At 48.3% G+C, this 12,367-nt stretch overlaps 2 protein-coding genes across 2 annotated transcripts; one reads left to right on the plus strand and one right to left on the minus strand.

Moving 5' to 3' along the window:
• Nucleotides 1–4,262: 4,262 nt before the first annotated feature.
• Nucleotides 4,263–5,605, minus strand: LOC309667292 (uncharacterized protein; the record flags this gene model as incomplete). Its single annotated transcript, XM_082475677.1, has 3 exons — nucleotides 5,554–5,605; nucleotides 5,293–5,454; nucleotides 4,263–4,684 (listed from the first exon to the last, which is right to left on the minus strand). Exons 1-3 carry the CDS (start codon nucleotides 5,588–5,590, stop codon nucleotides 4,263–4,265), a joined length of 621 nt encoding a protein of 206 aa, XP_082331803.1. The 5' UTR covers nucleotides 5,591–5,605.
• Nucleotides 5,606–7,195: 1,590 nt separating this feature from the next.
• GPR31 (G protein-coupled receptor 31) lies at nucleotides 7,196–8,203 on the plus strand. The gene has a single exon (XM_082475666.1). The coding sequence runs from the start codon at nucleotides 7,234–7,236 to the stop codon at nucleotides 8,191–8,193; it is 960 nt and encodes a 319-aa protein (XP_082331792.1). The 5' UTR covers nucleotides 7,196–7,233; the 3' UTR covers nucleotides 8,194–8,203.
• The last annotated feature ends 4,164 nt before the right edge of the window (nucleotides 8,204–12,367 follow it).

A 12,367-nucleotide genomic window follows, 5' to 3' on the forward strand; every position in this document is an offset into this window, starting at 1 on the left:
TCTTCCCGAGGGGCCTCTGCTCTCTCCCACGTGGGCTGACTCTCCAGGAGACTTGCTGACGCTTCACCCTCTCGGCTGATTTTCACCTCCGTCCTGGGAGGGGGACCTTATAGAAAGGAGCTATGTCATTTCCAGGAAAAGAGGTCGTTTCAGAGAAAGAGGCTGGAAGCAGTCTCAGAGGTTGGAAGTTCCCGCCTGGGACAGTATGCGACGGTCCTGGGCACCAGTCTGAGTTTATGGTTCGTGTCAAGGAAATTTAGCAACCTCAGAATATTCCTAGGATGTGAATAGCACCAAAGGAAGGAATGAGTGTTTCATGCCTAAGAAATCAGTCATCAGTGTTTCATGCCTAAGAAATCAGTCATCAGTGTTTCATGCCTAAGAAATCACTTTGAGCATCATTTATTGTTGCAGAAAAATTTTTAATCTTACAAAAGTAAAATTTCAGCAAAAGTTGAATAATTGTACTTAAGCTCCAACACGGTGTGCAAATGCACTTCCTAGTTAAAAAAAAAAAAAAAGCCCTTTAATTTTTTTCTTCATTTTTTTTTCAGTACAGGTGTAAATGAACTGAGTTTCAAACTCAAAATGATGAAAATCCCCTACACAGACCTTCCTGAGTGGATACACAAGAGGAAGATGAGGACAGAAGTTAAGGTGACAGCACAGCACAGAAGTTAAGTTAAGGTGACCAGCACAGGACTGGTTTTCAAAGGTGTTCTTTTTAGTTTCATTGCTCCTGGAGAAATCAACTTATATCAAAATATGGCATTCCTTATATTTTTTGTGAAACTGAGAATTTGTAATTATGTTATTTATTCATTCATTTGTTTATTCAAGAAATCGGTGGGGACTTCCCTGGTGGTGCAGTGGTTGAGAATCCGCCTGCCAATGCAGGCGACACAGGTTCGAGCCCTGGTCCGGGAAGACCCCACATGCCGCGGAGCAACTAAGCCTGTGAGCCACAACTACTGAGCCTGCGCTCTAGAGCCCGTGCTCCACAACAAGAGAAGCCACCGCAATGAGAAGCCCGTGCGCCACAACGAAGAGTAGCCCCTGCTTGCCGCAATTAGAGAAAGCCCGCGCGCAGCAATGAAGACCCAACGCAGCCAAATATTAATTAATTAATTAAAAAGAAATCGGTGGATCACTGCCACACGCCCAGTCCCGCTCTGGCCCTAGGGGTGGAGCTGCATCTGATCCAGGTGACACACCTGGGTCACCCGGTGGTAGTGAGTGAGCGGTGATGACGGCAGTGCTATTTTAGAAGGCTGGTCCCCGAAGGCCCTCTTGAGAAGTGACAGTTGAAGCGAGTCCTTGAAGGGAAGTGAGGGCAGGAGCGTCTGCGTGTGGCGGGGAGACACGCACGACGGCGCCTAGAGCTTGAAGAAGTTTTTGTGACTTTCTCTTGGAAGAATAAGTAGAAGTATCCAAGAGCATTTTCTAAATTAGATACCGCCACGTACTCTCAGGTTACAAAAATTAAAACAATCTCATCTTGATGCAGAATTAGAAAGTTGAAAGTTCAGGGGAAGGGAATAAGTAGTAAAGAAATAAAGTCAAATATGTAGAATATGATAAATTTGCTTTTGAATATTTTGTACTTCTGTTTAAAAATTTTCCTTCTGTTGCATCATGGGAAATCACAGACACCTTCTGTGGAGAAAGCACCAGAGAGTAGAGACGGTCCATGGGGGACGGGCTCCCAGCAGACCGGGTCGGCGTGGGGTGTGGCCAGCTGAGTGCCACCCACTGCCACGGCCAGGATCCCTGCAGGAGGCAGGTTTCAGCAGTGACCTTCATGCAGCTGTTGAAATTTCCATGCCGTAAATGAAACGAAGGTCACTGGAAGCCGTGCCACGTCGAGGAAAGGCAGGGAGGAGGGACGTCACCTCCAGGGCTCTGCACTTGCTGGAGGAGACCCCACGTCTGGGGGGAAACTCACCAAAAGTGTCTTCACTGGGGAAACAGGCGTGAGCAACACCAGGACGCGGGCCCCCTTTCTCCTTTCAGACTGAGGATACACGCGGGAGCTCGGAATCTGGAAGACAGGCAAGCAGGGTGCAGCTGCGAACGGTTTATAAGGTGGCAAGTAGCCCCCTGCCTTGACCACGTTTGGGAAGCAGTGGAATCTTAGTCCTTATTTATGCAGCAACGTGGGTGGACCTGGAGATGATCACACTAAGTGAAGTACGCCAGACTGAGAAAAGCGAATACCACGCGATATGACTTATATGTGGAATCTAAAACACAATCCAAATGAACTTATCCATGAAACAAAAAGACTCACAGACGTAGAGAACAGACTTGTGGTTGCCAAGCGGGGTGGAGGGATGGATTGGGAGTTTGGGGTCAGCAGATGCAGACTAGTATACATAGAATGGATAAACAACAAGGTCTTACTGTACAGTGCAGGGCAATATGCTGTGATAAACCACAATGGGAAAGAATATGAAAAAGAATGCATATATGTATGACTGAATCACTTTGCTGTAGAGCAGAAAATAACACAACATTGTAAATCAGTTGATTTACTTCAATACTTCACTAAAATACATTTTTAAAATGTCCTCATTTAATGATGAATTGCTACATATGTATAGTATATGCATACATGTGTGTCTGTGTGTGTGTACATCACGGATTTCTACACTGAGCTAAAAGGAGGACAGCTAACTCTCAGGAGAAAGATGACTGTTACCATGCATCAAAACTTCTCAAATTTCCTGGGGTTTTTTTTGGGGGGTATAGTTGTTTTACAATGTTGCGTTAGTCTCTACTGTACAGCGAAGTGGAGTTCCCTGTGCTCTACAGCAGGTTCTTATGAGTTATCTATTTTATACATATTAGTGTATATACGTCAATCCCAATCCCCCAATTCATCCCACCACCGCCCCCCGCTCAAATCTGCTTTAAGGACAACTTCGCTAACGGTGTGATTCTCCACAACGCCCTTGTCAGGACACCTGAGCCCCAGGCTCGCTCTCCTTCCCAAGCATGGATGAGTGGTCACGATGCCGTGGTCCTGAGGCTCCATCCTGCTCCTCGCCCTCCCGGGAGAGCTCGGGGCTGGAGGGCAGTCAGCGCGGCCACCTTGTTCGTCCCCACCACCCCCTCCTCGGCTGCCCCCTCGTTCTGCTCTCACACACACACCCCCCCAATATTCACACCATCACTCTGATAATGTGCAACTCGAGGGATTAAAAGAAATTGTTTCTCCTTTTCCTAAACACGATTTTCCATTTTTTAACAGAGTACTCTTAAATTTTATCTCATTGCCAATCTGATATAATCTCAATGCATAACAAATGGAAAACACAGAGAAGCGTGATAAGAAGAGAAATCAGCTGTTACATCACCACCAGTTATATACATATATATATATATACACATATATTTTTAAACATAAACTGTGTCACACAACAACTACTTTTTGTGGCTTGTCTGATCATTTTCCCGGATCAGAAGACACGACTCTGCAGGGCGGGCTCCCTGGCGGGTGGTGGGACCGCCCCCTGCCCGCCCCCTCCTCAGCCTCCCCTGGTCAGCACTGTCTGCGTTTTCTTCTCTCTCTCTCCCTCTCTCTCTCTCTTTCTCTCTATCTCTGTCTCTGTGTGTGTCTCTCTCTCACCCAGAGGGTGTGATACCCACATGACCATAATTAACCACACCGCGAGGCCGGCTACCGCACAGCGTACGCGGCCATCCTTAGTCTTGGACTGATGCTTCCAAAGAAAATGGTTCCCTCTCATGTGTAAACTCACAGTTTAAAAACTTAATTTTAAAATTTACAGTTATTTCCTGATTATTAAAGTGATCTATTCTGTTATAGAACATATAGGAAGCGCTAAAGTAAAAAAAAAAAAAAAAATCGTTTATAATCCCATTACTTAGAGATAGCTACTTGCTAAAAATTTGGTAAATTTCCTCCCAGTACTTTCTGTAAACAAGCAAGATTAGGTGCTGCTCTACACAGATGACGATGTCGAGTTCTTCTCCATTTAATCTGTAATCTTAAACAACTTCTCATGTCATTGTGAACACAGGTATCATAGACACATCACAGGGATCTCCTGTGGCTAAGTCTTTGTTTATGTCACTAGCTATCACTTTATGAAAGATTCTAAGACATGGAACTTGTGTCCAAGGTATAGGAGGGCTTTGCGTGTGGTTGATTTTTATTTTTGTTGTTTGTTTTTAGTAAATAGGTGTAAAGTTGACAAAGAAGATCTTACGTTCCTTTGGTGTTCTTTCTAGATCTATTAGGCCAGGAATCCGGGGAAGAAAAATAATTCGAGGGGATTTGCCGAGGAGGCACTGAGACTGGATTCTCCAAGGACGGGACCCTGCGTCCACGGGCACCAGGCCCTACCCCCTGACCCAGACTTGCACCCCTGGGGCCGTGTCGCGTCCCGGCAGAGCTGCAGCCCCGTTGCTCTGTCAGTGAGCTGAGACACACCCCTCCAGCCTGGTTTCGCTGGGCTCGCCCCAGGTCTCTTCAGCTCTGGGAACTTGTACTCGGCCCACCAAAGTGTGCGTTTCAGGGACAAGCCCTCCTTTTCCTGTTTCTCAGGCTTGTGGTTATGAAGAGCCGACAGCTCCCCAAGCTGTGACACTGGTCGGGCAGCCCCCTCGTGGGTGAGTGGGTGGTAGGTTCCCACAGGGCTTGGAGGTGAGGGAAACTCTGAAAGAGAATCACAGTTTACTGACCAAGTATTCTTCATTTATTGACATGGAACAAAAAGTGAAACCAATTGGAGTGAGAACAGAGAAGTTTCCTTAATAGGAAGAGTATTGAAGAAATAGAATGGTTTTTGAAAATGGAGTTTCTAAGGATTAAAAGATTTAACAAGATCCCTAAGGGAGAAGCTCGAATATTATAACTTTAAAAGAGAAGAAGTAAAGGACAATTCAGTCTTTCAGAAGTAAGGAAAATACACCAGGGTGCTGAGAAAGACAAGCAGAATTTTCAAAAATTCTGTAACTTTGATTTTCTATTTTTAAAAAGGAAAATGTGTAATTATTAATGTTTATGTTACCTATTGAGCTAGAATATTTATAATTTAGAAAGTCTTTGGTGTACTGTGGACAGAAATCTGCCATTAAGGGGTAGCTTTTAACGTCTCTCAAAGTTAGCAATGTGTTGAGAGAAAGGATTTAATCTGTTTCTTCCCTGCATTTGTGTAACTCCCGTCCCTGAAAAGATGAGTGAGTGCCAGCTTTTCTGGTGTTACCGTGCGTGTGCCATGGCATCCCTGGAGGTGAGACACGTGGTCCCCAGCCAGCCCTCACCTGGAACAAACGCATCCTTTTGTGCCCCCAAGGAACCCTTTATAACAGGCATGCGGTTCATGGGAGGTGTCACTAGAGGTACCAGTCGGGACGTTTCTGCAGCTCTGGACGCTTGGACGACTCTCCAAATGCACCTTCTTAGGAAACACGAGGCAGGTGAACCTGCGTGACGCAGAGGTGGGGGGACACGTGGGCTGGTGGCCCAGCTGGAAAGGAAAACCCTGATAAAATTAAAGCAAGAAGGACTACAAGTCAAATTACCCGGAATGTCACGCAAATCAATAGTCATGGTGGGCATCCTGAGACATGGACCTTTCACGCACACAGGAGTGCGGCTGCTGCCAGCAGGGAAGCGGTGGGCGCGTGGTCAAGACCCTGGGCTCTGGTGCAAGCTGGGCTGGGGGGTCCTGCTCCTGCCGCTGACTGCCCTGTGACCTGGGGCAGGTGACCTAACCTCTCAGAGCTGCCACACCTTCATCCATAAAATAGAGCTTACCCAACGCAGCCAAAAATAAATAAATAAATTTATTTTTTTTTAAATAGAGCTTAAAATTGTACCTACTGCACCTCGTGTTGCTCGGTTCATTGCAATAACACAGGAGAGCACATGACACATGGAAAACATGCAGCGAACTAGTAATTCTTACTGTTGAGACCCCTTAAAGCTTCCAAGTTAGGTCTCAGAAACGAAGGCATCGAAGCACCGTGGAACTGCAGTTGGGTGCGAAATTGTATTACTACACTGGGAGAGAAAAAAAGTTTTGTTAAAAGTCCAAGCATCAGACAGAGGTTAATAATGACTGCAGCAAATGTATCTGGCACCCGAGATGTCCCAGATACAGTGCACAGTGCTGTACCTGTAAGGGTATCTCAAATACAAGGACCCCGCAAGCAGGTATTGTCATATTCACCCCACATTGCTGCTAAGTGGAGAGACCAGATAGAACTAGAGTCCATTTGACTCCAAAGCCCAAACCAGGCTGAACAGGGTCTTCCCTGGGAGTCCAGCAGTTAGGACTCCAAGCTTCCACTGCAGGGGGCACAGGTTCCATCCCTGGTCAGGGAACTAAGATCCTGAATGCCATACGGCCAAAAAAAAGAAACAAAAAAACACACTTAACAGAAACACTATGAATTAGGGTCAACTGTGGGTCATGACCCAGGTGAATTAGGATCAGGATGGGTAGGAATGACTGAGTTCATCGGTATTTATTTTTTGACTCTCGCTATGCGTCAGGCACTATTTTGTCACTGGCACACAGAGCACGTCCCTGGGCTCATGGACCTGCCATGTGGGTGGATTCTGTGCATCTTGACCAATCATCGATTTTACTCTGCTTCCCGGGCGCACGGAGGCCCAGGGGTGCGGGTCCTGACCCGGGTAGTGCGGGAAGGCAGGGAAGCCTCCTCAGCAGAAAATCAAATCTAACAAAACGAAAGGACAGGTGAAAATGGGCAACTACAAAATGGCCAGGCCCCCCCCCCCATATCCTCTTGGAGGGGAACGCAGGACCAGATCTGACTATCGGAAAACAATGCAAACTAGAGAACAATCTATTTGCTTCCATCATTATTTTAACTTTATAGACAGCAAGTCTTCCCGAACGTCCCAAGCCCCTCCAGTGACAGCTGTGGATGTAGAGCCGTGCTCACGCACAGACTCTCAGGACACTAGGACTTCAACTGAATGCCAGATGTGGGAAGTGAAACACAATTTCCCCGCTTTCAGGGCAAAACAAAACTGCAAGGGGTTTTTTCCCTCTGCCCCTGATCCTCTTTCCACAGACAAATTTCAGTTTGCCTTTGACTTTATTGGATGCTGGTCAGTGCGCTCTCTGTCCTTCTGTGGGAAAGAGAACAACCTCGGGCCTGCGTCCCTGGCCTCCACTGCGTCCCTGGCCTCCACTGCGCCAGGCTCGGCCGCGGCGGGGACTCGGCCACATGCTGCCACCCAACTGCTCGGTGGCGCACAGCTACGCGGCGGAGGTGGCCACAGCCTTGCTGCTGCTGCTGGAGTGTGCCCTGGGCACGCTGGGCAACGCCGTGGCGCTCTGGACCTTCTTCTTCCGTCTGAAGGTGTGGAAGCCCTACGCCGTCTACCTGTTCAACCTGGTCCTAGCGGACCTCCTGCTGGCTGCCTGCCTGCCCTTTCACGCCGCCTTCTACCTGCGGCACAAGACCTGGGGCCTGGGACGTGCGTCTTGCCAAGGGATGCTCTTCCTGCGGTCCCTGTGCCGCGGGGCGGGTGTGGCCTTCCTCACCGCCGTGGCCCTGGACCGCTACCTCCGGGTGGTCCACTCGCGGCTCAAGGTCAACCTTCTGTCCCTGCGGGCGGCCTGGGGGATCTCGGTCCTGGTCTGGCTCACGATGGCAGCCCTCACCCTCACCCACCAAAGCGTGTTCCTCTCTGAGGCCGAGTGCCCCAGTTCTGAGCCCAGGACGGAGTCCTCCTTCAGCCTGATCTGGCAGGAAGCCCTCTTCTTCCTCCAGTTTATCCTTGCCTTCGGCCTCATCCTGTTCTGCAGTGCCGGCCTCATCAGGACTCTCCAGAAGCGGCTCCGAGACCCGCACAAGCAGCCCAAGCTGCAGAGGGCCCAGGCGCTGGTGGCCACGGTTGGGGTGCTGTTCACGCTGTGCTTTCTGCCCAGCTTCCTGGCCCGCCTCCTACTGGCCACCTTCCGAGGGGCGCTCAGCTGCGGGGTCCTGAGCCCCATGGTCCACGCTGCTGACGTGACCGGCAGCCTCACCTACCTGCAGGGCGTGCTGAACCCGGTGGTGTACTGCTTCTCGAACCCCACCTTCAGACGTTCCTACCGCAAGCTCTTCTACCCCCTCACCCTCAGGGGCCGAAAGCAGGAAGCAGAGGCTCCGGGCTGTGAGCTCAGAGACTCTTACTCCTGAGGATGGCCAGCTACCCGGGGGCACTGAGCACTCGTGATGGTTAGTTAAGATCCCGCACTACAAACTTGAACGCAACCTCAGCAAGTGTCACTGTTGTTTACCAGGATTTCCTTCAGCGATTTTGTGTTGCAGAGCCGTTCATCAAAATGAGCGAGCAGAGCCTCCTTTACGCAATTCCCATGCAGGTTCAATCACTAAATGACTGCGACGCATTCGTAGCTGGAAAAAGATGCTGTGGTGGGCCGGTGACGCAGAAGGTGGTGGAAAGCGGTGTTGCAGACGCGGTCCTGACTCTGTTTGGTGTTGGCAAGTCACTTTATCCTTCTGTGCTTGAATGCAAAAAATGCAAAAACTCTATGCTCTTTTCCTACCTATTGCACAGACTTGTGGTAACTGACATGGGGAAGTGGGGCTTTGGGTCTAAAACAGGTTCCACAGGGTGTAAGTGTCCTGAGCTCAGTTCTACTTAGCTCACAACTGATTGGTAAACTTGAGCTTCACTTGCACAGATTACACATTACATCCAAGACAACACAGTCAGTGCCCTGGTTTATTATAAGGAATACTTTCCTACTAAACTTCTCAAAATTGCTTCTAGTACCTTTTTTTTTAAGTTTGAATGTCTAAATGCTTTCAAAACTCAATCTGCTTCCCCTGCTCTAAAAAAATCACTGTACTTTAAGCCTCCTGGGAGAAACACACAGTATGAGATACCAATTTGCATGTGAAATGGTGATTTCCACCCAATGGTAACTCCTGAGGATGGCAGCTAGGGACCAGCTCGGGTGCAAGGCCACTGCAGGGAAGGTGGGCACAGCCCCTGGACACCAGCAACGGCTGCATCTTTTCCTCTCCCTCTTCTTAAATTATGTCCTGAATTTGTAGCTCATGCTGGTGACAAAGGATTTAGAAAGTCAGCTTCCTATCTGCCTTCTCTCTCACTCTCTGTTCAAGGAGGTTGTGCTCTCTCCCAGAGGGACTCACCAAGATGCCTAGAAGAGGCCTGGGGTCTGTGTGTAATACAGGGTCCAATGCAGCCCACACCGGGCGGCCTCACCTGGAGCTGCACCTGTACTGTCCCCAGGGAGAGACCTCTGCTTTTCCCAGGAGGTGGTCCTATGATCGCTGTAATATTTAAGGTTAAAACTGCTGGCATTAAGCAATAGAAAAGGGCAAATCTACACCCCCTCCCGGAGCTGTTTGCCTCCCAGGTAGGTTCCTTACCAGAACCAGACTTGAAATGCGGGCGTGACCCCACTATTGTGCTTCTGAAGGATGTAGACCCTGTTGACACCGGGAGTATAATGTGCCCAATGGTCCCAGGGGAGCGAGGGTCCCATCAGCAACATTGTGCTATTTTCTCGGGTTTTATTTCCTCCTTAGTGAACAGAATTTCAAAGGGCTTAGAAGGGAAATGTGACCAGATGAGATGCAAAGCGGTCAAATAAAATTCTCTTATGGGAACATTCTATGCTGTGTTTCTTCCTTTTCAAAGAAAAGAAATGTCTCCATTTTTCTTCCTTTGATCTTACTGCATTTAAAATATACAATTTTAAATGCTGCTTTTAAAAAAATCTAACATTTAATATAAATATTTTCCACATTATGATAAATTCCCCATAAGCATTACTGACGACCTAACCATCTTCCCAGAAGCTGTTTCTTAACCATTTTCCTGCTGATGACATTTAGATTCTTTACTCCCTACACAAGTAAATTCCACACCCTGAAAGCACGTAGCCATCTGCAGACATCAGGCGCCCTTAGGCGGGGCAAAGCCAGCTCATGTGGTTGTCTGGACAGGCCTGCTGGCGAACACCGGGCACGAATGCTTCCCACGCACGGTCGGTCCTGCCTGGCTCCCTCCACGATGCTACGGCCAGCGGCTCTGCCTGGCGAAACGGGGAGGTCTCCTCACAGCGTTACTGCCTCTCGGGCTCTTGCTGACCTTCTCCTGGACTCGCTGTGGGATCCGGGAGCTTTTGAAACCCCCATGTCTCGGCTAACCCCGGGCGGCCTGACTCGGTTGGTCTGGGAGACACGGGTAGGTTCAAAGTCCCCTCATTAATCCCACTGCTGTGCAGCCGGGGCTGAGGGTCCCTGGGTTACTGGCCGCGGTCAGGGCCTTTGGGTCAGCACCTTGCTCCGTCACTTCCCTGCTTTGTGACCCGGGTCGATTCACCAAACCACTCTGAACTTTCCTCTTCCGTAAAATGGGGATAATAACAACAGACCGTATGGGATTATTGTGGACAAAATAATACATAAAACTCTGTTGGGCACAGAGCCTGGCACACGACGATATTCAGTGGGTGTTACTTTGCTGTTTCCAAGCGATAGTTTTATTCTCTAATCTTTGTTTACGTCTCCAACAGTCTGTGGGCCCTTTGCAGACACAGCTTTTCACCGGTACACCCTCAACCCAGAGCCTCGTGAACTGGGTGTTGAATAGTTCTGCTAAGTCAAAGCTTTATTACTATTCTTTCTTTCTAGTAATTCCCTTCTGCGTATTTTCTAAGGATCCTGTGAAAAGGACAATGTTTTGTAGTGAAGCTTCAGGATCCTCTGAACATCCATCTCTGTGGATGTTGTTGTCACTCTGTCCTGTCTCTCGGGTCCGACGCCAGCTCTGCACTCAGACGGTTGTCTTCTCTAAAGATGTAGAGTAACAAGGTTCTCATCTTCTCCAAATTATCTTCTCTGAGAAAGGAAAAGACTCAAAATGAAAGTGTGAGTAAACAGTACATGATGGGCCTCAGAACCACAACGATTTTGCTACCAGTAGCAGATTTTGGTTTCTTTTCCCGTGTGACTCGCTTCTTGTAATACAGCACGTACCCAGCCTTGGCTGCGAGGCTTGCAAATCTCAGCACTGTCTTAATCCTGACATATTCAGGAGCCCAGATTTTCATTTGAGTGATGCATTTCTTTCCCTATTCGGATAATGCCATCACTGTTTCAAAATCCTGGTCATCTTCGCCTTTCTCTTTCCAAAATCCAGCAGGCTGCTGAGCCCTCCCTGCACGCATCCTGCAGGTGCCGGTGTGCTGTCTGGGACACTCCAGTCTCTGTCCGGGGAATCCCTACTCCCCACTCAGGTCCAGCCTCTGGGACCTACCTCTGACATGCCCCAGCCAGACCCCAGCATAGCACCTGACTCACCCCAGCCCGAAGGCCTCCCGTGGGCCTCACGTCTGCTCTCCCCTCTCCGTCAGCTCCTTGCACGGGGCCTGGCACACAGTAGACACTTAATAAATCTGTAGAATAAATACATAAACAAATCAACCAGATTTAAAGTTTAAAATTTCACTTTATCCACTATTTAGTAGGTTTTTAAAAAAAAATACACTTTGAAAAACTAGATCCAGAGGCAAACTTAAAATTGTATCTTAAAGAATCTTCTAGGGAAACACTAATACAAAGGAAAATATAATTTTCACATTTATTGGAGAAAGTTTTTCCTCTATATTTTCATAATAACTTCTGCCAAGAATTCAGGCAACGATTTTGATTTATCTAAGGGTCGGGATGGTGAACGGACCCCACGTTTGGCCGTGGCCTTGGCGGGGACTGGGAAATGCATCACGTACCTCTCAGAGGCTTCCCAAGCACAACTCCAGGGCTCACGGGACCCCCCCAAACAACAGTCACCCTCAAAATGTCTCTTTTATAAAACTGGGGTAAAATATACATAAAAGGTACGATCTTACCCGTTTTTAAGCACACAGTTCAGCGGCATTAAGTACCTTCACACCATTGTGCAACCATCACCACCATCCATCTCCAGAACGTTTTTATCGTCCCAAACTGACACTCTGTCCCCATTAAACACGAGCTCCCCTGCCCCTCCCCCAGGTCCTCCCTCACCACCCTCCTTTCTGTCCCTATGTATTTGACTCCTCCAGAAAATTCACATACGTAGAAGCAGACAGTATTTGGTTTTTTTCTTAATGATTATTTCACTGCACATAATGTCCTCAAATTTCTTCTGTGTTGCAGCCTGTGTCAGTCTTTCCTTCCTTTTTAAGGCTGAATAAGAGTCCACTGCACAAATGCACTGTGTTCCGTTTATCCATGGGTGTCAGTGGACACGTGGGTTTCTTCCTCTTCTTGGCTGTTGTGAATAACGCTGCTATGAACATGGGTGTGCAAATATCTCTTCAAGACCCTGGTT

Source organism: Balaenoptera physalus (genome assembly GCF_965194825.1).
Source record: "Balaenoptera physalus genome assembly, chromosome: 9".
NCBI classification, from domain to species: Eukaryota; Metazoa; Chordata; class Mammalia; order Artiodactyla; family Balaenopteridae; genus Balaenoptera; species Balaenoptera physalus.

Bases quoted from the DNA above. Each gene is read 5' to 3' on its own strand.
- GPR31 (XM_082475666.1), top strand. From the start codon at position 7,234: ATGCTGCCACCCAACTGCTCGGTGGCGCACAGCTACGCGGCGGAGGTG.